A 25,889-nucleotide genomic window follows, 5' to 3' on the forward strand; every position below is an offset into this window, starting at 1 on the left:
TAGTTTTTTTTATAGTTTATCTTGTACCAGATGTAAAGATTCATTTTACACAAAAAAGTACTTTTACTAAAATCACAATAAGGCATTGTTTTTTTTTTAAAGAAAGTGACTGGTTCAAAGGTAACCAGTTTCTGTCTTTGATATACAGTGTGCCTGCAAACGAATGGCGAAAGTTTTTTAAATAAAAATAAATGAAAATTGTTAAACCAATTGACCTCTGCACAATTTTGCTACCTTAAAAAACTACAGGCTTTGAAAATTGTTTTTTTTTAATTTCATTTTTTATTATAAACAAATCATTTTATTTTTTGATGTTCTATCACCCACTAAATTTTTTGCACTCACTTCTGCAACACCTATATATAGTGTTCTTTAAAACAATGCAAATAACAAATTTTTTTCACAGAATAATGTCAGTGTGTGTAATTGTCAAGCACCACAAATTGCACAAAACTTCATCTTTCGGAAAACCAAAAACAAGAACTTTTCTGTTTTTACAGTTATCAATACAGGGTGTTTCTGAAATAAGAAGTGTGTTCCTTGAAAAGGATGATAGAGGGCACGAAATTGAGCAACTTCTATTAAGCAACTGATGGTCTAAATGCTTCTGTTTTCGAGAAAATAGCATAAGAAAATTAACCATAAATGTAAGCCGACCCTATGCATCTTGTGCATGTGAGTTGCATGCTGCAGTATTACTTAATCGGCGTATAAAACTAACGGTACCGCGCTGCTTGTACTACGGGAACAATTATTACATCCCTATCATGTACAAAGGGTTCAAGCATAAATGATTTTCAGCCCCATGTGGAATTTTGCCAGTGGTTTCGACATCAACTAGCAGAAGATCCAGATTTTGCAAGCAAGGTGCTTTTTACGGATTAATGTTGTTTTACTAGAAACGGCATACTAAATTTTCACAATATTCACTATTGGTGTGATGTAAATCCTCAGGTACAGAGATCTTGGTTCCAGCAACAGTTTTCAGCGAATATGTGGTGTCGTGTTTTTGGTGACAGAATTTTGACCATTGTTTGGAACCATGTTTATTAGCACATGGAAACAAGTTTCAACAATTTTTGTAGAACACATCGTCTATTGGTAAGTAATTCGTTTAATTTTTGTGTTACTTTTAAACGAGATTTGAATAAATTTCAAGATTTTGGAACACATTTAACCATCAGAACCACCATCAGTGCTTTCGCACTACAGCTCGCGACAAAGGAACAGCTGCCTGCTGCACCAGGGATGGCCTTATATTTGTTTAAACCTTCATGTGAAATTTTTTTTTTCAATTTAAAAAGTAATGTTTTAGACCAGGGGTCGGCAAGTAATTTTAGGTGGGGTCCGGATACTTTTAAAAATTTTAACGAGGTCCAAAAAAAAAAAATTCATATTTTTTACAAATTTTCATTTGAACTCAAATTTAATCTGCTTACTAACCATTAAGAACTCAAAACACTCACACAATTGTAAAATACTAGAAAAAATGATAATGTTTGCACTCAAACGTAAAAAAACATTTTTTAAATAATTTATTTGAGTAATTTATACTTTTTGGTGGTCCAGTATTTTAGCTTCCGCGGTCCGGACCTGGACCGCGGTCCGCCAGTTACCGACCCTTGTATTAGACCATCAGTTGCTTAAAAAGTTGCTTATTTTCATACCCTTTCCTTTTCAAGCAAACACTTATTCCAGAAACAGCCTGTATACATAGGTACACTGCTTTTTGTCACTGAATAGTCATGTGAAATGTAGCAGCCCAACACTAACTACATTATTAACCATTGCGAAATATTCTAATAAAAGCATCACATACAAAAACTATTATTTATATAATTATAAACGTTTGTGTTTTACAACATAATTAGTCTGGTTGTTATTAAAATTTTAATTTACAATAGAAAATTGACCTAAACCAGTAGTAGTGACATCACTATGTGATAATACATCAAATGGAAGGCCTTATAGAATGGGATGATTTATTGCTCATTGTTTTGGTGGATTGTAGTGATACAATTTTGTATATTGAAATAACTGTTTTGTGACAACTACAAAGTTTTGCGATTTCTTTTATTAAAAAATGTGACTAACAAATTAATATTATATGAGGACCTCTCCACGTTTTTAATTCAATTTCTACAGCAATAGAAAGTAACAAAGTAGCTATACAAATTCGGAAATGTAGCAGAAATTATAATTGAACAGATAGATGTATGTGAATATGTCATTTATACAATGCGCTTTTTTACAAGACTAAATGCCTCTTCTTTACGGACAAAAGCCATAGTACCATTCCGCTTCACACAAATAGCTATTATAAAAAAAAATAAATCAACGTTTCAGGCAAGTCTCAATCAATTTCAGTAATGTTACTCAAAGTATGTGCAGTTAATCCATGCACTAGGCTGGAAAGGTTTGAATCATTACGACTCGCTTAATATGAAAAATCACACTAAAGTTGTCATGCGTTCAATTTTCATTCTCAGTTGCAAGAAGTAATGAATCAATCAGATGCAAATAGTGCGATAAAATGTTTACTTAAATCATCTGAGGACGTACTAATACAAACCAATTTCCAAAATTTTAATGTTACACTGAAAAAAATTATGTTTAGTTAATGAATTTTGGTCAATTTGGCAGCAGCACTTTTAATTATAACCAAAAAAAACTCGATTTTCTACCATATACATAAAAATATAAATGATAAACCTTTACATAACTGATATATCCCATTGCTTTTGCAATGATTACATTTTTTTCTATAAGAATTAACTTTATTTCAGTCTTATCAACACAAAAAGTTACGTATCTTAATAAACTGTGAAAACCAGTGTGCATAAGGAAAAGTGAAATGGAACTAACGTAAAGGGAACGTCTATAATCACGAACTTACCTGTGAATCTGACGAACTCATCTCTGACGGTTTCTCAGTGACACTGCTGTCATCAGGGTTTTCGTCGTACCCCTTCAAACTCTCCTCATCAGAGTTGTATGGTACCGATGCTGGGGACGGTCTGGGGGGAGATTTCCCCAGCATGGGCGGAGGCTGTTGGGGTGCTTTTCGCGACAGGGTACTCCTTTTCCCTATCGTCCCCATCGACGCAATGTTGCCGTTGCCAGTCCTAGGTCGGTAATAATCCATCGACAAGTCCTGGTGGTCCGCCATCGACATGGCCATTGATTCTTCCAAGGTCTTTTGTGCCTCCTCTGCAAAAAAAGGATAGTAGACGGTTTTATTAAAATCACAAGTAAAACTAAAAGACAACACAATAAAACTAAAGTCTAAAATAAAACTAACTCCCTTTTATAGAAAACCTACGTTAGAATGGAGGAAAGTCTGTTATTTGTGCATTGATTCATATTTAGACAAACTATATAGGGTGTCCAAAAAGTCTGGAAACACCTGAATAATTTCCCAGGTAAATTATTTTTGAAAAATGTCAAGGTCATTCTTGTAGTAATTTGACCTTGGATTTTACCTTGACGATGACCTTGAAGGTTATTTCAAGGTCATCTCCATTTTTTTTAATGGAAACCCCCATTTTTGACGTTGGCAATCGAATGAGCGGGAAATTATACACCCAAAAACTCCAAGGTCATAAATCAGGATTGACCTTGAATGCCATTTAAAGGTTATTTAAATTTGGGGGTTGGATACCTCCGAGGGATGCAGTTGATGAAAATAGTACAAAGCTCACTTTAGTTATTTTGTTTAATTGCAATTAATGGTGACCTCAAACTCGACCTTCCTGGTGTCCTTCAAGTTAATTTCAAGGTAATTTTTTTGTTCACGATAATGAGGCACCACAAATGTGAGAGACAAAGGGACTCACGATAATAAAGCGTCTCCAAAGGGAACAGAAATTAGTACGTCCACGTCGTTGTTCCTGGGTAACGCTAAAAGTAAAAGTATGAAAACTTCCGCTCTTTTGATTGCCGACGTCACGAGATTTTCAGTAAAAAAAAAATTGACCTAGATCAAGAAGGTCGAGTTTGAGGTCACCACTAACTGCAATTAAACAAGATAAAGTGAGCTTTGTACTATTTTCATCAACTGCGTCCTTTGGAGATATTCAGCCTTCAAATTTAAATAACCTTTGAATGACCTTCAAGGTCAACCCTGATTTATGACTTTAGAGGTTTTAGACGTAAAATTTCCCGCCCTTTCGATTGCCAAGGTCACCACTGAATTCCTCGTCAAAAGTTACTACAAGAACAACCTTAACATTTTCCAAAAATAATTTACCTGGGAAATTATTCAGGTGTTTCCAGACTTTTTGGACACACTGTATAATAAAATCTATAAAAATGTATTGCTGGTTGCCTATTTGCTGTAGAGCCCTCTTAAATTAAAAAAAGCCCCTAAAAGTGTCAAAATTGGTACGTCCTTACATATAAGGAAATATTACTTATTTTACTCACGTTTGTACTTGTAACTTTTGCTCTTGACGCAAAGTATGGCAATAATCATAATTATGATGATTATAGAAGTAGCCGCTAAAGCAACCATAAACCAAGTCTGCCTATAAAACGGTACATGTTGGAGATATCCGTACTCCAGGTAAAGTTTTGAAGGAGTAAGCACAGATTCGTCCGAGTAAGCCGGATAACTAATTCCAAACTTATTATAAGGAATGACTCGGAACTTGTATGAAGTCGAAGGCAACAAACTCTGATAAGAGACTGTGAATTCTTGTAGCATCCCGTTGGTTGTTTTCGTGACAGTCTGCCATCTGGTGTCGTCTAAAATTATGAATCAAAACGTAATTAGATAATATGCGTATCTTTCTTACTTACCTTTTCTGCGAGATTCTATGTAATATCCAAGAATGGGCCCTTTTCCAGTTGGTCCATTCAACCAGCGTAAGTCCACGCTAGATAAAGTCTTTGCTACTGTCAGCTCTTTAGGAGCGCCTGGCGAGCCTTCCTGCGGCCCCGTGGTAACATTGCTTGAAATTGGCGGGCCGTAGTCGATAGTTTGCGCTTTAACCGTAAAGGTGTAAGTGACTTCTTCTTCCAAACTCTGCACTTGAAGCGACGTCGAGGTGACTTTCTGCTTCACTTGCTTGCTAAAACCTGCAAAGACAACTGTATAAGGTTCTGTAATTTCAATTTTATATTAAACGTACGTTCGTTTTCTTCGGTAGTTTCATATGTTACGATATAACTAATGATGTCTCCGTTTCGTTTCTTTGGAGGGTCCCAAGACACCATTAAGCTATTCATGGTTATTTCCGTAAATCTTAAATTGACAGGTGCACCAGGCAGACCCTGGAGAGTTTTTACTGTGATCGGTTGCGACCTTGGTCCGTCTCCCGCCGGATTGAATGCCAGGATTTGAATTTTATATTCAGTGTATTTGTCCAAAAACACCAAGCTATGCGAGGTGGTGGATGCGGGGACTACTTCTATTTCCTCCTCCCATTTCTTTCCTTCCTCCAAGTCTTGCGGTGAGTTAAGAACCAAGTAGAATATCTAAGGAAATACATTTTTGATAGCTTGGTTTGTAGATTGCCATGGTAATTGTCAATGGTTCTGAGATGGTTGCAATATCGTCGGTTTAGACTTCTCAACGTTTCAAAAAACATATGTATCTCTTTAGAAAAGACTGAAATTGGAGATTAAGTCCTCTGGCCGGTATTTATATTTGCTGTGTACACCAGTCTAAGGCGTTCCAGTGTATGGCTTGTAATCATTGCCTTGTGTTGTTGTACTCAATTTTTGCATATGAATTGATTCTAAATTCCAGGGAGTTTATTCTTGACTAGTAGTGGCAGTAATTCCCTTCTTGGATGTTTTGGTTGAGAGGAAACCAGACAAACATCTGATTGCGGACTCCCACCACCACCCAGCCCAGAAACAGGGGATCATAAATATCTCGATTCGTCGAGCGCGGATCATCAGCAAGCCAAGACACTTGGCTGAGGAACTAGAACACCTACGCAAGGCCCTGAGAGGGAATGGCTACAACTTGAGAAATATTGAACGAACTATCAGGAGGAGACATACGTCCATGGAGAAACAGGAGTACTTAGCGACGACGTATCTACCTTATGTGAAAGGTTATACAGATAAAATCGGGCGTCTTTTGAAAAAGAAGGATATCAACACAGTATTCAAATCGTAAAAAAGGTGGTGGAAGTGTTTCCAAAGACCAACTCCAGGGTCTATATAGGACAAACAGGAAGGCACATCAACACGAGGTTAAAAGAACACAAAAGCCACCTCAAAAATAATAACTGGGGAAAATGGGCAGTAGCAGAGCACAGGGTGATCACGGGACAACACAGTGGATCTGAGTGAAACCAACATGGTGGTGAGAGAGAAGATTTTGGCCCCAACTGTACAGAGAAGCATTAGAAATTTACAAAAATTTGAACAATTTCAACAGGGACGGCGGCGTGGATCTACCAGGTATATGGAAGAGAGACATCCGTGAAAGCAACCCATTGGAATGGCAACAGCATGTACGAGATCACCCACCACAACGTCATGGATCAGTGAAAACATCAAATATAAATAGTGACAAGATTAGTAGATTGTATGCTGGAGCGCAAATGGCTCCATCTGTCGTGCTGACTCCCAACTGTGCCATTCAAATGAATACAGCAGAAAGCGACGTGCTATATTGCAGGTACTTGTTGCACGACTGCCACCCACAGAGGGCGAAGATAATGTTTTAATTGTCAGTGTTGTGAGAAACAACTACTCCGGGGGCTATACGCCCCTACCGGCATTGAATTATACTTGCAACACCTAGTGCAACAGCTAGAATCGTTTGTCAGTTTAACCCACCAGGCACAGACCGGTTTCGGACAAGGAAATACATTGTATGCACGACAGCTGGAGCCCTTTGCACTTCCGCGTACAATGTATTTCCTTGTTGTGATGATACGACGCAAAACAGTTGGATCGTTCGTCGGTTGTCACCTATGACATACTGATGAGGACTAATAAGTCTGAAACCGGTCTGTGCCTGGTGGGTTAAACTGAGAATGATCCTAGCTGTTGCACTAGGTGTTGCGAGTATAATTCAATGCCGGTAGGGACATATAGCCCTCGGAGTAGTTGTTTCTCGCACCACTGACAATTAAAAGATTAGTAGATCTTCAGTTTCAGAGTAACTTTTGAAGAAGAGAGCGATATGTCTCTCGAAATGTCAAGTCTAAACCGACTACATGGCAACCAGCCTGCAAATTCTTTAACAAAAATTTCGATAATTTCATAACCTATTTTTTAGGCAAACTTGAATGTGTACATACCTTATATCCTCCCAGCTCCCCATTCTGCATATGTTGCTGCGGCGGTTTCCATCTCAGTCTAACCTCCGTTGAAGACACCGGTTCTCCTTGTAAAGCTCTGGGTTCTCCAGTTGGTACAGCTTCACCAACATACACTGTAATCGGAGGACTTGCGGGACCTTCTCCTTGAGCGTTAAATGGTACTACTATGATTTCATAATTTCTATCTTGCAAGAGTTCACTTAAAACCATTTTAGAGGCCTGGAAATACAACACACGTTTATATTAACAATAATCCGTAGTATTTCATGAAGCACTTACATTAATCCCCATTATTTCTTCTTTGGGAGTTGCTTGAAGTGCCGTCGGAAAATCCGACACAGGTTGGAACACAACCCTATATCCTCCCGTCTTAGTATCCCCACTCCAATACTGTTCCTCTACAGGTTCCCAAAATACCTCCACACTTGTTGTAGTAATCGGAACAGCTTTAAGACTACTTATACCTTTACTGGGAGAGGCAGGATATGTCCTTACTTCGATAGATTCAGGGCTAAACCTACTAGGGCCGATATCATTCATGGCTTGAATACGAAACCTGTACAACGTGAAAGGCTTTAAATCTGAGACAGTGTAAGAAGTTAGTTGCGGATCAACTCTTTCAGGCAGAGAATGCCAAGGGCCTCCGTTTTCCATTTTTTGAACAGTATAATATCTTAGAGGAGCAAATCCGTCCCTGCCAGGCGTCCAGCTGAACGTAATATGTTTACTTTGGACTTGACTGCGGCTTATTTGGGGCAAGGAAGGTGGTTGGGGAGGTTCACGGTTGTTTGTGGTATAAACCAAGGCATGAGCTGTTTTGCCCCAACCTAACCTTGTTTGAGCCGTCACCGAAAACATGTAGTATTTTTCAGGTTCCAACTGAGTGAATCTGAAATGGAAAGAAAGGGAAAGTGAACTCAAATCGTTTGTTACAAAAATGTTATTAATGTAAATATTCTTTTCTTAACATTTTAAGGTCATTTTGGCTATCACTGTGACTGATAATAACCAAAAGATGGCGTTGTTTTTGTCAAACAATTCATAGAGAAAAAAGTAATAAATAAAATCCCTAGGATTATCATATCTTATCAGGTGGACTGACATTATGTAGATAATTAACCTAAACTAGATAAATGTTGTCAGAAGTCATTGCCACTGAGATTCACAAACTAAACTCAGTGCTTTAAAAAACAAGTAACAAATACTATTTATTACAAACTTGAAATGATTTAAAAATTATTTCAATCTAGCAGATTAGTATTTTTATTTACTTTTTATTACTTATACGTATTTTACAAAAAACTAAAATAATTATTTTAAAACTTGCATTATTGTACAATTAGGGACTTATTACTATTTACATTATTTAATATTTAATAAGTCGTATAAAAATATAAATTTTTTTGAAATACTTGTAAATGTTTTAATGTGTGGTGTTTTGTCCGCATTGACATCACAATAGCTTTTGTAGATATTTTAACATCCATTATAGATACAGGTAACTCAAAACCTTTAGTAGGTGTATTTGTTTAAATGATGTATTTGTTTTCATTTACAAAGTTTCCATTCCATTCGCATCACACGAGGTGAAACTACTATGTTTGTTTGCTGTATTCACTGGTTTATCAGTAGGGCCGTCAGAGAGAGCCGCAATTAAATGGCGTGCTAAGCGGGTCAACCGAGACATGCACGAGCTGTTGCTTCAGAATGCTTTTCACGTTCACATAACATTAGTATACTGTTGCCGTTGTTATCATGCGGATGTTGCATAATTAATTCCTAACCGTGTTTATGGTGGTGTATTGTAGACAATTTAATTTGTATCTTTTTAATAAATGCGTATTTATCAGTTTTAAATGTTATTTTTCGGAGTTTAAAAATAATGATAAAATAGAATGTAAAAATAATCAAACACAACATATAAATCTTCCCTATGAAAGTGATTTTAAAATTAATGTATTAGATGTCCATCTCGTTAGTTTTTATCGCGAATATTAGTAGCTTTACCCAATTTCGCTTACCTGAAAGTCCTTGCAGAAGGGAGGAACTCTTTTGAATATTTACTATTGGTATTGATGTTGTTAATGTGATACGTCACTCTGTACGCAAGAATTTCACCATTGGGTTCTTCGGGCACATCCCAAATAATTCTCGCCGATGTAAACGAAACATCCGGAAAAGATACGTTCGAAGGGGCTCCTGGTACTGAAATTTATATAAAAATCAATAAATGGTCCATATCTCTAGTTAAATCAAATCTTACCATCATCGAAAGTTCTCACGCTGACAGCCGGTTGACTAGGTTCACCGTCCCCAAGCCTCGTATACGCCAACACCTGTATGTGATAAATAACGAACTTCCTCAGCTCCGTCAGGGTTGTGGTGAATGTAGAATTATTCGGAATTAGCTTGTACTGGGCAGGAGATTTGATTTCAGCCGCGTAAAACACCTTGTAACCCTCTATAAGGCCATTTTGATGTTCTTTCGGCACATCACCCCACTTAACGACTATCGTCGTTGACGATGTAGCATTTGCGATAATATCTATGGGACCTTTCGAAGGAACTAAAATAAATAATGCCAGTAAATATTAATTCAATTTAAATTAATTTTTACAAACCGAATTCCCTGGTCCGTTCGAGGGCTTTGGGTCCGTAAGAGGAACACCCGACATCGTTGCAGGCTTGCATTTTTACTTCGTATAAAGCGAATTCTTCTAAGCCAATTATTACATGGGAATTCGCTGTGTGGTCTTCAATAGTGGCGCTGTGGGCAAAGCCGCTCCTCAATTCTGTGAATGTTATATTGTATCCTCTAGGGTTACCAAACCATTCTATTTGTTGAAGAGGCTAAAATATAAAATAAAATTATTCATACACATTTTACATTAAATACGAAATACTTACTATCCATCTCACACGTAGTTCAGTAGCGCTCATAGCTCTTACAGTAACGTTCTTAGGAGGGTGCGCAGGAGGTGCTTGTATCGTTTGAAACTCCTTCGTGGCTTCAGATGGAACGGAAGCGCCAACCACATTATTAGCGATTAATCTCAACCTATACATAGTGAAAGGAACAAGTCCCGTCACTGTGATAGTAGTGGCGTCGGGGTCACTAATTTCATAAACAACGAACCACGTGGCATTCCTCGCAGTTTGAGCCTCTACTGTCCACTTTGTTATGGAAGAGTTACCGTCGAATCCGGGAGTGAACTGCAAGACTACCGAAAAAGCTTCTATGTTTGATAGTGCAAGTTTAGACGGCGGGTGAGGTAGGACAGGCTCGACGCCCGACTGGATGATAGCGATTTTAGGTGGACCCGGCCCAACCGCCGTCCATGCAGTTACCTCAAAACGGTAATGAGTGGTAGCCTGCAGATCGTTCACTTTAGTGCTTAAATCGTCAGCGGTGAAATTCTTTATGCGCATAGTGTCGGGATCGTCTTTAATTTGGTATATCAGCTGGTACCCAGTTAAGATACCGTTTATTTTCTTTGGTGGTTGCCATATCACTTTCACAGCCCTGTCGCTGATTTCGTCAAATTGCAGATTTGCAACTTCGTCAGGTACTGAAAACGAGAGAACATCACATACGTTTTAATACAAAAAAATGAAATATATTACCATCTTCCATGGTTTTGACATAGGTGAATTCACTGATCTCTCCATCTCCAGGATCGGTGAAACAGAGCACTGTAATATTGTACTCGGAAAACTTTTTAAGATGAGTCATGACAGCAGTCTGTTCCGCATAGGGATCTAATAAATTAGGATGCACAGTCATCATACTAGCCTCGATGTTACCTCTGGTAGGATGCCACTGCCATGCCTGGATTTTGTAACCTTGATTTATCCCGTTGATCTTCTGCGGGTCTGGTGGGATCCACCAAATTTGTATGGAAGTCGAGTTCAACGCTTCCACTCGTTGGATTATGGGCGGGGCTTCTGGAACACCTTCTTTTGTTTTGATTTTGGCTCCTTCTGTGAAAACGCCGATGCCTTTGTTGTTGTACGCGGCAATTTGCACGATGTAATCTTTCCAGGTGATCAGGTCTTGAATAAGGTAATTTCTCTGAGCCTAGAATATGCGAATTTAGACGAATACTAACATAATAATAAAAATGCAGGTACCTCATTGGTAATATTCCTTATATTCCAGGGACTTTCGTTGTAACCATATAATCTGTAACGGATTATATAACCAAGAATTTGACCGTTGCGATGTTCTTCCAGTGGGGGTTGCCACTGTGTTATTATTTCCGAAGAGCTCCTGGCGGACCCAACAAAGCCAACGGGAGGCCCGGAAGGTGCTACGAGAAAAATATTTTGGAGTATATTCGAGACAGATTTCTTTTGTCGTTTATTACAGAAGCAACTAAATCAAAGGCAAAAATTGGATGGTGGGAAATGAGGTAGAGAACGATACAATTTAAATTTAAATGATCAACAAAGAATTAATAAAATGGCTGATCCAAACTGAACATTTATTTTAAATATCATGTTAGTATTTCATCTGTTAAAGTTAGAACTTTCATATCTGGCTGCTGACAACTATAACCTACCTATACCATTAACGAAAATGAGCGATACACGGTTGAGCAGTGCATGGATATTATGAAAATTCACTATAAAAATGGTGAAAATATTGTGGAAACGTTCAGCAAAGTTTGAAACGGATTTGGTCGATGTGAAGAAACTTTTCTCTTAGTTGATTTAACAAAAAAATTGAATGTTTTGGCAGAATTCATAGTGATTAAATATTGCTCTTCCAGCCAGATCAAATAAACACATTGCAGCTGAAGATGAAAGTGTTCGATAATGTGCAACAATTAGACACATTATAAGTAAGTTTACATCAAATTTGGTACCTCTTGTCTTAAAGGGTTATAAAATTCAAATGGTGCAAGAATTGAAGCTATAGATAGGCTTCACTGTTTGGGTACTGGAAATATATGATGATGACTTAGAAATGTTCAGGAGTCATGAGCAAAGCGGCTCAATACTATCTCTCTGGCTATGTCAATAAACAAAATTCTCATATCTGGGGCTCTCTAAATCCAAAAGCAAATGTTCAATTACCAATTCATTCAGTATGAGAGACACTTTGGTACGGTTTTTGAGCTGGAGGCATTACAGGTCCATATATATTTTTTAAAATAGGGCTTTTTGGTACGAAGTTGATGTTTTGAACTTGGATATGTCTATTTTCAGCAGGATGGAGTTACATACCAGGAAACATTCAAGTTATTGAATAAGAAAACATGTTATTTCTCAATTCAGAGATGTCAATAGACAATTTTTTCTTTAGGGTCATGTAAAAAATAAAGTCTATGGAAATGCTCCAGAAATATCGTAGGTGCTATTGGTGAAATAGAGCCTCCCTCTATTACACAAAACAGTGATCGAAAATTTCATCAAAATGATGGCACAGTCTTCCAGGGCGAGGTTTTTGCTATTTTGATGGTAGCAAGCAAGGAAGAAGTAAGGAATTGTGTAGAGGAGAAGATTTTTATCTGCTCTGAGTCAGGCCGCACTCAGAGCGGTTAGCTGCTCAAGGACAAGGTCTGCCCTCGTCCAGGAATGTGGAGATGCTCTAGAATCATTGGCCAGATGAAGAGAGGTAGAGTTGGTTTTGGTCCCAGGCCACATGATTATCCCTGGTAATGAGAGGGCTGATCAACTAGCTCGTCTCGGATCTGGGGGACCTGGCTGGGGACCTGAACCAATCCTAGGAATCACACGAGGTAGCATTAATGAGGCACAATAAATGGGCCTATTAAACTTTAGGTCAGAACTGGAGGAGAAATAGAGGATGAAGGCAGGCCCATAGTTTCATACATGGACTTAATAAACCTAAGACGAGATGGCTGCTGAGCTTTAGTTGAAGAGCCCTAAACCAAATGGTGGGGGTTCTGACAGACCATTGCAGACTTGGGAGGCATTTAAGTTTAATAGGAATTGGGGAGGACCCTCTATGCCTGAACTGTGGAGTAGGGGTTCTAGGACATTGTACAGCCTTTGCGAGGATAAGACATAAAGTCTTTGGTGCTGAAGAGCTGCAGGGGGTTGAAGTGAGAGATCTTCCATGGACCAAAATCCTGGCATTCATTAGGGCATCGGGTAGGTTCGAGGAGGGTCAGAAGGAGAAAGTGGATAGGGATGGGACGGTGGGGTAGGCAAAAAGGGCCCACTTGTGGCCCAATTGCCAGGCTGAGGCCGCCCCTTTCCACTACTACTACTCATCAAAAGGATGACCGTTTGTAGGAGATTCCCAGATTCTGGTCAGTTGAAAAATATTATTTTTTATAGTCAGTCGGTCAGTTTGTGCTCTGTATTGAAATAACAAATCATAAGTAGTTCACAATAAATTTGTTTTTTTTTACTTAAAATAATGGTTCAATTTGTATCACCCGTTGTAACACAATCTTTCCTTAATATTGTTTTATGTGGATATTGAACTGGTGAAACACAGTGATTAAAATTACAGTTGCCTACCCCATCACGAAATATTTTAAGGTATGATGCATCATTGTGGCACAAAGAACGTCATGCTATATATCTGTGATATTCATAGAACACGTTAATATCGAACAGTGACTGGAGATGGACAAAAATTAACAGGACAAAACAATATCATGCAATAGTTCAATATAACATCCCACCTTTAAATATAAATTTATATGAGCCGCCTGTATGAATGAAAGAAAAAAATCAAAACACTTTATTGGTCATATGAAGTATATTGTGTAAAAATGACGTATTTAATTCAGTCGACCAAATTTTAAGTGAAAAAATACGTAAGAATCCAATTCCAAAAAAAAATTTTTTACTTACCTTCCTGAGGCAACATAACTTGGTTACTAGGATCGGAAGGCGGACCTTCGCCCACGCTGTTCACGGCGCTAACCCTGAATTGGTAGCAGGCGGCTGCCTTAAGGTTCGTCAACAATATCCAACGTTGGTCGGCAGATACATTACTGAGTTCCGTCACCCAGTTCAGAAGCGGATCTGGTATCGGACCTAAAATAGGGGGTACTAATGGGACAAAATAACACCGTTTGATAACTTGATACGACAAACGGAAATGGCCATATAATATGAGCATGCGTTTATAATTCTCTTTAAAAAATAAATTTTTTAACTCAATTTTTAAAACAGTGTATATTTAGTTATTCGTAGGTCTTTTATTTATGATTCAACTATTCCCAAATTACATTTCTACATGCTCATGCGGATAAACAATGCTTTTGTGTTATTTTTAAAAAGAAATGTTAGTAAGAGTTATGACAAAAAGTTATTATTTACTAGCAATATAACATAAACTATAAAGGTGATTCAGAAATTAGATTTAGAAACATTTTTTACTATTCCTTACAGAACATGAGATAATTAATTAAAGGAAAATAATTACTGAACGCTATTTAATTGCTTGATTATGCCTCAGGTTACCTGATTCACAAAAACCTGGACTCTTTTACAACATGATACTGTCTGGTACTCAGTAATGTACTTACTGTATTTTGAATAAGATAAGTTATGTTTAAATTGTTTAGTAATAGATTTTAATTAATTAGTATAATGTACAATAGTTATTGAAGTGTGGTTTAGTATTGTATAAATAGAGCAAAAATAGGTAAAATTTCACATATTGTTTATCAAGAGGAAGCATTAACAACTCAAGTAGGTAAATTATTCAGTTTTTAGTACTTATACCTTATTGTATAACTTATTACTTTTCAGAGTTGTACGGTACATACTTATTTAAAATGACAAATATGGCTAAAAAAACACTCACTCATTCGTCGATAAAGTTTTAATAAAGTTGAGATCCGTTACACTGTGATTTTGAAAACAATTGCAAAACGGGACGAGACGATGACTAGGAAGTCAGTTGTTTCGCTACAATGACAATATTCGATTGCTGTGTACTCCACCGGATTGTGCGGCGTGTTCCCTATTACGAAATGGAGGGTCGAGTTAACGGGAGTTACGGGGTAATTTGCTTATTTTTAAAAGGTCGAAAAAATCTTTTACATAACAAAATTTGAAAGCAAACATTATTAAAAAATATAAAAAAATTTCCACGGAGTACATTCTCTATTTCTTAGTTAATCAATAATTTTATGATTTTGATTTTTTAAATTAATGTTGCTAAGGAATATTTACAACATTTTTATATGAGAATAACCATATTTCTGAACACTGCATTAGAAGGCAAAAAAATCTAATAATGTCAAGTTCTGGTAGGCACTATCTAAATACCACCACTACTACTACTAAATTTCGGCTGCTAAGATTATAAAAAAATTGTAATTTTCTTTATGGTTCATATATTTCCTTTTCTTTTGAATTTGGATTAGGTTAGGAAGTATAACAAAAATTGCTATTACACGTCCACGTTTCGTTGTTTTTATTATGACATCTTCAGGGCTTTGTGTTGAATTTTATAAGTCAAAACATTGCCCCTGATCTATCCAGATCTAAAATAAAAAGAAACTGACATTTTCTGTTTTTTTGCCATTCTATTACTTGGTATATACCTAAGTTTTTAGCTCAATCTGTTTACCATTTTATCATATTCATTCAAATGGTTTTAAAAAAATTGGTAACAGTGATGTTTTTTTTTTGTTCTTCATTGGTGTTTACACCAGTGTTTTTACCTACCTATTTTTGTCAGATAAGTTCTTAATCACCCTGTATAGAAGTTAGGTTTCTGAACATAACTTTTGTATCATTTAAATTGAAAAAAAAAAAGAAAAGAATACTAATATTAAACTGTATACAAAACGCAACTAAAATGAAAACGATAAGGAAAAAATAACACAATCTAGAAAAACAAACAGTAAAAAAATCTGTAGAATAATAATAAAAATAATAGTAAAAAGTAAGTAATAGTAAAAAAAACATTGGCATTTTAGCTATATTTAATAAATGTAACACTGAAATAATAAAAAATATCAAAAAATAATATCCGCACTAGTGGCCCAAAAAAAACGAATATTTTTTTTGTGTCTCTTGTGAAAATATGTTAGTTTATCATGTTTTAAGAGCCCCCTCAAAAAAATTTTTTTAGAGGTCGCTCAAAATTTCTAAAAATTTCCAAAATCGTCAAAAATTGATTTTTTTTTTAAATTTTTTTTTCTCATTATTTTATCATTTTGTAGGTTGAAAAAAATCTCGATTCTCTAAAGGTCACTCATAATTATTTTAACTTTAAAAGTAGTGTACCTAAAATGTTTTCGAGCCACCTCTAAAAATAAATATCAACAAACTAATAATTTTTTTTTATTGAATTTGATGAACAAAAGAACAGAAATAAATCACGAGACACTTAAATTTTAAAAAATTAAAAAATTATAAATATTTGATACTCGGGTGTGGTAGTAAATTTTGCCTCGAGAAATTTTTTAAGTGTCGTGATTTATTTCTATTCTTTTGTTCATCAAATTGAATAAAAAAATTATTAGTTCGTTGATATTTATTTTTAGAGGTCGCTCAAAAACATTTTAGGTACACTACTTTTAAAGTTAAAATAATTATGAGTAACCTTTAGAAATTAAAATATCGATTTGAAATATTCAGAATCGAGATTTTTTTCAACCTAGTAAATGATAAAATAACGATAAAAAAAATTTTTTTAAAAAATTCAATTTTTGACAATTTTGGAAATTAAAAAATTTTGAGCAACCTCTAAAAATTTTTTTTTTAACAGATTTTTTGAGGGGGCTCTTAAAACATGGTAAACTAACATATTTTCATAACACGAAAAAAAAATATTAGTTTTTTTTGGGCCACCCTAATCCGCACTACGTTTTTCCTAAAATAATCTAGAGCATGTTATCCAAGAAGTAGTATTTTTTAGAAAGATGTGGAGCTCTTAAAAAAGTATTTTTCTAAAAACTTTGCAGAATAATTCAGATATTAATATGTAATTATAAAATTTAAATAAGCTTCTCCTGTTTTGACGGATGTTTTTGCTACCCTGACAAACGCATATGCAAATTTACTGCAAAAGGACCACCTCGAGTGCTGAGAGTGATAACTTCATTTTTGTTACATTGTAGTGTTTATAATATGCATTTTGTAATCAATAGTATACGTTTATGAAAACAATGAGGTTGTAGATGTGGTTTTGAATTACGGAGAGTGTCTACAAACGGCAGGCGCAGCATCTTATCTATACTAGGAAAGATTTGCATTAAGGAATCACTCAACACCACAAATGAATAACTTAGTTCATGATGTGGGATGGACTATATGACCCGAAATGTCTGAAATTGAGGGAGAAATTTTAGAAAATGTTGAACACCATTCAACAATATAAGCAGTAGGTAACCTCTGTGATTTTTTTCTCTGGTTTAATTTAAATACTCAGGTTATCACAATTATATAGGTAAGTTTCCGATATTCATTATTTTTATTTCTTATATAGCCATTTTTTGTAAAATTTTCTATTTCTGAGTTTCACATCCTGTTAAAAAAATACCTCAGCTTTGACGGTAAGTATAATACTCATGCAAAAACATATTTTCAATAAAATAGTAAACAGGTAAAATAAATATGCATATGGGAAACTGAAATGAACCTAGAAAACAATATTTTCCTGTTTTATTAACTTTAGAGATTTCTTTTCTAAAAAAGCATAAGCCCTTTCAGTAAAAATTGGAGATATTGTTTTCACAATTCTTTTTTGAACAAATCATATTAGTGTCTACAAATTGTCTATATAAAAGCCTACTAACATAAAATTATGTTCTATAAACTAAACAAGTAAACATTCTGAATATATTTATTTTTTTCAACTTATTCTGGAGGAGGCACATATTTAGCCAATCAGATGCAAAATTTTGTCAGGTTCCTTTTCCTCCTCTGATTATGGTGTTATTGAAGATATTTGAAAAAAAGGTCTCAACAATAAATGCAATCAATCAACTAAAATCTTGGATTAAAAGTTATGATGACTGACTGTTAATCACATATTCAGATCTGCACTACAGCTAAAGGCTTTAAATATATCTATTTCTAATTACAAGCTACTAACTGCTTTGTGCTACATAAAAACTACAAACATTACTCTACAAAGATGTTAGTAAGAAAATGCATATAACACAAAAACAATGTTTAAAGGAAGAATTATATACAGATATCAACTCACCTAGTTCGGGAACTTCCCTCTTTTGAATTATATACTTTTTTATGGGACTGTTGCCGTCGAATCCGGGCGTCCAACTGACGTTAACAGCTCTCTGCGTCCCGGTGTCCAATTTCTCAGCTTTAACGTTTGTTGGAGAAAAAGGCAGCTCGATGACAGACAACTTCGCTGATCTAGTATCGTTGCCTCCAGGAGAGCGAACAGCACAGGTGTAGTGGCCAACGTCAGAAGCCCGAACGGCTTCTATTTCTAGAGTGCCATCGTCTAAGATTCGTATTCGTTGGGTGGCTCTTGGATTGATCATCCTAGAATATCAAAGGTAAAGTAAAGTTGTGCGAATTATCAACAGTACTTACTGTTTATCACGAAACCAGTCTAGTTGGTAAGGGACAAGGGGATCCGAGGAGATTTTACATTGAAGCGTTGCTGTCTGGCCCAGGAGCACTCTTGTATCAACAGGTGGTTGTATGATTTGGGTTCGAACTATAAAAGAAATAAGAAATTAAAAATAATTGTAAAGCAGGTGCCTTTCTAGAAAACATTCTTTTAAAGGGAGATTATGTATACAATTTAAACTGTTTGAATGTAATTATTTGTTAATTGCAGCACAATATTCTAACCTAGAAATTCCAGCATCTCCTCATTATAAAGCAATAAGGATAATAAAATCATATTGACACATTTAACAATTATCATACAGTGACAAATACCGAATAAAATTAGTTCTGCAAATCATAATTTAATTAAAATAAACGTTATAATATTCCCGCCATTTTAGAAATATCAAATTATTTAAAGCATTTGACATTGACAAACATCCCTTTTTCTTTAACAGTAAGAGGGGTAGTTGTAGTTCTAAAACCTGAGAATAGAAAAGTAGTTCATATGATCATAGATATTATATATTATATAGAAGATTAAAACCTAAAGAAATAAGAAAGTTGAAGAGATTGGTTGATTTTAATCTTAGATTAGGAGAGAGTTCCTATTTCCTAATCAAAGATTTTAATAGAATTACTATAGAATTAATTAGGGTACCTAGTTTTGGAAGCAGTTTAGCCTTGCTTAGCTAATCACATTTACATCATTAGATTGTAACTATGCATAGAATTGTTATACATATTACTTATATAATTTAATTGATACCTACTAAAAGGTTCTTAATATAAATTTTATAATCTGTCTGAAATAGGTAGATAGTAGGTATACTTTTATCGTATTCTCAATTAAAAAAAAAAAATAATAAAAATAAGACCTTATGGAAGGTATTTCTTTTTTAAATAAATTGAACCTTTTAAAAAAAACTAAACTGTTAATTAAATATTTTTCTCTTATTTTAAACACTAATTCAAATTCTATAAATTTTCTTAAAATTTGCAAAAAAATTTTAAAAGACTAGAATAAGAAGTGGATCTTATTTGGAAGGGCGAAACGGGCGGTGACAATGAGAAGCCTTCATTATAGCCATCCTTCTCTATCGCATGGATTTCTATGGCTTACTTTATCGCTCTCACGTAACTTCAGATAGACCATCGGTACTTTCCTACCCTGTATATGTCCATGGTTAGAGTGGAAGAGGGAAAATATTTTTATTTATCACTTTACAAGGAAAAGGCATTCTTAATTAAAATGTTTGCTTATCTTTAAAATGCGGTTGGCATGGAGGACTTTCATCTTGCATGTACAGGGTGATCAGAAAATCGGTAAATAAAAAAATTGTTCAAGAATAAACTGACTTTGTTTAAGATTAAGAAAAGTTGCTTAGAATTAAAATTTATATTATAATTTCAATTTCTATATGAATCGGCCTACTTTGATAGAAGAGGACAAAAAAAAATTTATTCATTTTACGAGAAAAAGTCGATTAAAATTTTTGCTTATTTTTAAAGACATTTAAAGATATTCTAAAGACAAGCAATAACTTTAATCAAGAATGGCCTTTTCTCGTAAAATGAAAAATAAAATATTTTCCCTCTTTTCCACTCTAACCGTGGACATACTGTATATCATAACTTGCCAAAGTCGATAATGGTCGAGTTCAGTAGATAGTAGTTACAGATTAGTTATCAATTTTGTGTTTGACTCGTGTTTTGCAGAATGGCATTTTTTTCATCATGATTTTTAATCATTATTCATAATTGAATTTATTATTTTCTGTGATATATAACTATGCACAATAAATATTTTTTACATTTACCTTTACCTTTACCTGATATCGCTGATGTTATTGGTTATTTTTCTTACAAAAATTCAATAGCAAAAGTTAAATTTAAATCACCTGGTCATAAAAATTATTTGCTACAATAACAGCATCTATGTGACCGATTACTTTATGGCGAGTAAGATTATGTCATCAATAAATAATGTGTGCACGTTTGAAAAAAAAATCGCTTAACTGAAGAAACAGTTATGGTTAAATATTAATTTAAAAAAATTACAATTTGTCAAAGTTTGTCAATTTTGAGTTTTCTTTTATTTATCCAAATAGAATTACTCCCTAAATGTGCTTGTAGTTTTCGAACACCCGTTATAATTAAAATGAATTGTTTTTACAAATAATGCATAAAAAAATGTTTTTTCAAAGTGAAAAAAATAAACTTTTTATGCTTGTTTAAGTGCTACATTCTATAGAAAAATTATACCCGACATTTTCTACAAATAAAGATATTCTTTACCGCTTTCAGTTTGATATGCCTGAACATAAAATCGCTATAGATACAGTCCATATAATATTTGTTGAGAAAAAATTCCAAGAAAATAACCGAAGAAACACGCCTTCGTAACTGCAAAACACAGTATGCACTGCAAGCTGCTACGGTGAACGTCATGCCGCCATGTCTTTTCTACCACGTCTTTCTACCTTGAGAGTTGAATGCGGTTACTTCCAAGAAAGCCTTCTTGGAATTCTATCTCAACAAATATCGTACGGACTGTACTTGGTGCCCACAGCAAAATCGCCGTGAATTACCTTAATACTTTTAAAGTAAAATAATATAATAGAATGTTCTTGCAATAAGGATAAAAACATTCTAAAGTGGACAAATTCATGCTTGAAAAAATAGTTAATATCTAAAAGAAGAACCTTCAGTCATGCACAATTATACTGACCGAGCACTTGTAGATGTGCAGATCCCCTAACTTCCCCAGCTTCGTTGGACCGAACGCAAGTGTATTGCCCAGCGTCCGACTCTTTCACGGCGGCGATGAGTAGATCCCCAGTGTCCAGGATCTGCACTCTGCTCGACGTCTCTATTTCCGTTTCACCTGAAAAAATTAGTAGCAAAATGCACGCACGTCATGCAGCTGGTACATTAAGTGAAAACCGCAAAGCAAAATGTTATATTGGCAAGTTAACGACTAATTCGGACGTCGTCTTCAGCGACTTACCGTTGTATATCCAGGTAACGTTCGGGATCGGTGCTCCCGCTGCCCTGCAGCTCAACGTGGCGTCTTTTCCATCGAGAACGGTCATGTTTTTCGGACCGAATTCCATAACGGGCTGCGCGGCTGTGGAAAGTTCATTCTTATACAGTTTTTGGTTTAAAATGATGTATTTGCGACATTTACACATGCAGAATATAAGGGAAAATTCATTTCATTCAGTTTTCATACTACGCGTCTTAAATTGCAACACTCTTCTAGTAAATGTAATGTTGGGAATTCGAATTATTATTTTGGAAGGTTCCCAGAAGCTTAAAAGAAAGTGGAAATGCGTGAATGAAGACTGTTAGTCATTGAAGTTGGTTGTAGTAAGAAAATTAAGATGGAAAGTGATGAAATGTGTACAGCTCGACACTTTGGTGCGTAAATAATGCGGAGGGGTGAGGCTTGGTGGCACCGTGGTTCGTTTCATTTAGCACACACGTGTTGATACAGACCCTTACTTTAAAAATTTTAAAATATCTCTTCTTTTCCGAGCCATGCCTATCAAGCTAATACAATTAATTGTAAATGTTTTTTTTACTAATCTGATGAAATAACTTTTAAATTTATGGTAAAATTTAAATAGGTATTTAGTGTTTAGTTTAAGCGTTTTGTGCAATGTAAGTGTATAGCCATAATAAGTTATTTATTTCAGGTTTTAGATGGTACAGTGTGTTTGTGTGTCTTCATTGTTAAATTTTTGTGTGCCTGTCGCAGTGGGATGTAAAAATTACGAGAAAAAGGTAAAACAAATATCAATTTTCAAGAAGAATTGGGAATTTTCAGTTTTGGGGACAGTCTGATTGGAAAACTTAAACGCGAAAGTTAAAAACGTCAAGGTGAAGGAAAGTCTTTGTTGTTGACATTTAACAAGAAACATTTGGAGGCGATGTATCAAGCGGCAATAGAATTGTTTATTTTTTCGTTGAAGTTGTATTATGTAGGTTAAGTTCCCGTCAACGTTACAATATTGAAAGTCAAATTCACAAAAGAAATCGGCTGTTTAGGGCTGCCGCACTACCGTATCTCACGTAAAAAAAGTAGGTAATTACGCGGTAGGATTGAAGTGGAAAACAATTGCAAATGAAACTACAGACGGAAAAATAATCACATGCGACATGTTTAACGCGCACTGTAAAGCCTAATAAGGCAAAATTCATTGACAAATGTACATGTTTGAAAAAAAAAACAACCGAAACCACTTTAAAGCTACAAACATATATCTCTAGTATTAAAATTAAAACATTTTTAAGGACCACCCGTCACTTGCAATAAAATAACATGCTGGTACTTAATATAGGTACTTAATACAGTTAAATTATTTTTAAATTTCTTAGTGACGCCATTGACTTCGCACCCAAATGTCGAGCTCTAGTGATGAGTCTTCCCGAGTGCTGCAATTTGAGTGTCGCGTTGTATATTTGACAATAAAATAATAAGGGCAGTCGCAACAGTACTGTGCACGATCATCAAAACCAATCAAACATTGAATCGTCTACCTAGTCTACGTGTGCAAGACGTGTATAAATGCATTCCTATGATTTTGATAAAGATCCTTACATGGAGACAAATAAATAAAGTTCTTTTTGCTATGCCGTTCACCTGAACTTCTCAATCTCACCGCTCTAGCAGCTAAACTCCGAACTTTTCTGTGTTCTGCATGTTGATAAATAATTGTGTTAGGAAATACAGTTAATATAAGTTTTATTTTGTTTCCAAAGGAAAATGCGTCCGCTCAAAATGGAAGAATGTTAGATAAGAATGGTTTAAGCGCAGATTCAATTTCCTTGGAACTTTTAAAGAAAAATCCTCACTTACTTTTCACTCGCAGCCATGTTGATAGTGAACTTTCTCCGGCTTCATTTTTCGCAAAACATTGATACATTCCATTGTCGGTTATTAGAAGTTTTCGAATCAAAAGGGAGTTGTCTTCTTGCACTACATACCTAATAGAATAATATACAATATATATATAGGCGGCTACACCTTTAATAGAACATAAGATATACACGGTGTCCCATTTTAAATAACGCACTGCAATATCTTCTTTGGGAAATACTTTGAAGAACAACTTTTTAGACAAAAAGTTGTGGGGTTCTCACCTTGACACAAAGGTTAACCGTAGAGGTTATTTCAACGTCAACTTGAATTTTTAGATACGATTTCTGATTGAGCAGTTGATTTAGACAAAGCAAGAAGCAAGTAACTTTTGTTAAATTAAATAAAAATAAATAATGTCACCAAATAATTTTCTTACCTTTTATCGTTAAGATCCAGTTCCTCTGCGTTCCTGTACCACGTGATGTTCGGTTTGGGGACTCCCAGTACATCGCACGGCAAACTCATGGGGCACCCATAATCCCCTAAGGTTTCCGGCTTCGCGTTACTAAACACCCTGGGCTTCTCCAACACCTTAACCTGCGCCGAAGCTGTGACAGTGGGGAAACCCCCTGATTTCAAATTCACATGGCATTCGTATTGCCCGCTGTGGGTGGTGTTAATAGAGGTTAGGATCAATGTGCGGTTCCACATGTCCTTGAAAGAGTAGCTGACGTCGGAACTTTCTATGGGGATGCCGTCCTTGAACCACAACGTTTCCAGCTCGTGCAGCGGTTGCGCGTTCGCTATGCACTCGATGATGGTTTCTCTTCCTTTTACCACTTGTACGTCTTCTGGTGGGATTATGATAGTGGGGGATATTTCTTTATTTTCTTCGGCGTCTTCTACTATCAGTTTTACTAACCCGCTGAGATCTTCCTTGCCTTCTTGGGAGTTTATAGCGCGAGCTCTGTCGGAAGAATTACAATTGTGGATTTTTACTCTATTGTAAGGAACTAAGGCTAATTCAACCAATTTCAAAAATTTTTCCTAAAAAAATCGTATCAAATGAAGTCAAAATATGTTCTTTGATAGGGCATCACGGATGCAGGCTGGAATTTGGATGGGTGGCCTAAGGCAGGCTCGGGGACGTGGCTGTGGCAGCCTACCAGAGACCTGGGTCGTCCAACGTTTGCCGCAGGCGTGTGGTCCCCGATAAATGGTAATGAGAACAGAGCAAGAAATCTCTGTAACTCAAGACCATGCTATCATACATAAACTGTACGAGACTTTGCCACCAAGCCACCCGTGTAGTAAATAGGATGATTTGAAGAAAAAGTACTTGAGTAATGAAGGAGGGTGTACAAGGGGCCTAATAAGGCCTAAGTGCAGCGGTGGAAAAACAATTCCACCACCCTCCGACATACATACATACATACATACATACATACATGTTCTTTGATATCAGAAATCTAAGTACACAAAAGATATCTAACCCCACAGACAAGACTCCTAATTGCCAATATTGCCCCACTTGTCTGAGAGGTTACATATCTTTTACATAACTATATAAATTAAAAATACATTATTTGATTTCATTTGATAAGATTTGTTAGAAAAAAGTTATGAATTTATTAAAATTGGCTTAATTACCTTTACAATAAAGTAAACAAAGAAAAGCTAATAATAGAATGCTTTTAAAAAATACAACGATTGTGAATATTTCAAACAATTTTAATTCAAATAAAAATATTTTAGAAAAAATGCTCTGTTTGATACAGATTGTATTTAAATTTACTTTTATTAGCACGTGTTTTCTTGATGAGTGGAACCATGGTGGATTTGAGAACAGAAATTTCTTATAATGTACCACCAGGGTTCCCTATAATATACAGGTGTCATCAAAAGTCTTTTTTTAGTATCGTTTTTTTTTTGGGGGAATGAGATAGCATTCAAAAGGAAAATAATAAAAAAATTTGGAAATTGTAAGAAAACTAACTCGCTTTGAGATTTAAAAATTGTGGGGTTCAGTTCCCATGCAAGAAATGTTGAACTATAAAAACTGTAAATATGAATTCATTTGAAGGATCAACGCAGAAACGGACTCATCCATAACAATGCAACTTTTTGGTCTCACTACACAATAATACTACATAATACGTAATATTAATTACAATTATTCAGTTATTTTTTAGGAAACAGAGTTTTGT

At 35.4% G+C, this 25,889-nt stretch overlaps 1 protein-coding gene across 1 annotated transcript in view; it reads right to left on the bottom strand.

The window, feature by feature from the left end:
* Positions 1 to 25,889, bottom strand: part of LOC108911055 (protein sidekick) — a 118,702-nt gene that overhangs the window by 3,193 nt on the left and 89,620 nt on the right. The window contains exons 5-23 of the mRNA XM_018715881.1: positions 24,119 to 24,649; positions 23,680 to 23,807; positions 21,826 to 21,945; positions 21,547 to 21,702; positions 18,795 to 18,921; positions 18,442 to 18,743; positions 14,121 to 14,306; positions 11,418 to 11,596; positions 10,911 to 11,364; positions 10,194 to 10,855; positions 9,908 to 10,136; positions 9,550 to 9,852; positions 9,308 to 9,491; positions 7,566 to 8,175; positions 7,266 to 7,505; positions 5,133 to 5,478; positions 4,801 to 5,079; positions 4,426 to 4,746; positions 2,897 to 3,210 (exon numbers count right to left, since the gene is read on the bottom strand). Of these exons, the coding sequence (XP_018571397.1) occupies positions 2,897 to 3,210; positions 4,426 to 4,746; positions 4,801 to 5,079; positions 5,133 to 5,478; positions 7,266 to 7,505; positions 7,566 to 8,175; positions 9,308 to 9,491; positions 9,550 to 9,852; positions 9,908 to 10,136; positions 10,194 to 10,855; positions 10,911 to 11,364; positions 11,418 to 11,596; positions 14,121 to 14,306; positions 18,442 to 18,743; positions 18,795 to 18,921; positions 21,547 to 21,702; positions 21,826 to 21,945; positions 23,680 to 23,807; positions 24,119 to 24,649 (5,671 nt within the window). The remainder of the gene's footprint in view (positions 1 to 2,896; positions 3,211 to 4,425; positions 4,747 to 4,800; positions 5,080 to 5,132; positions 5,479 to 7,265; positions 7,506 to 7,565; positions 8,176 to 9,307; positions 9,492 to 9,549; positions 9,853 to 9,907; positions 10,137 to 10,193; positions 10,856 to 10,910; positions 11,365 to 11,417; positions 11,597 to 14,120; positions 14,307 to 18,441; positions 18,744 to 18,794; positions 18,922 to 21,546; positions 21,703 to 21,825; positions 21,946 to 23,679; positions 23,808 to 24,118; positions 24,650 to 25,889) is intronic.

The sequence above is a fragment of the Anoplophora glabripennis genome, unplaced genomic scaffold (genome assembly GCF_000390285.2).
Source record: "Anoplophora glabripennis isolate ALB-LARVAE unplaced genomic scaffold, Agla_2.0 scaffold437, whole genome shotgun sequence".
Classification (NCBI taxonomy): Eukaryota; Metazoa; Arthropoda; class Insecta; order Coleoptera; family Cerambycidae; genus Anoplophora; species Anoplophora glabripennis.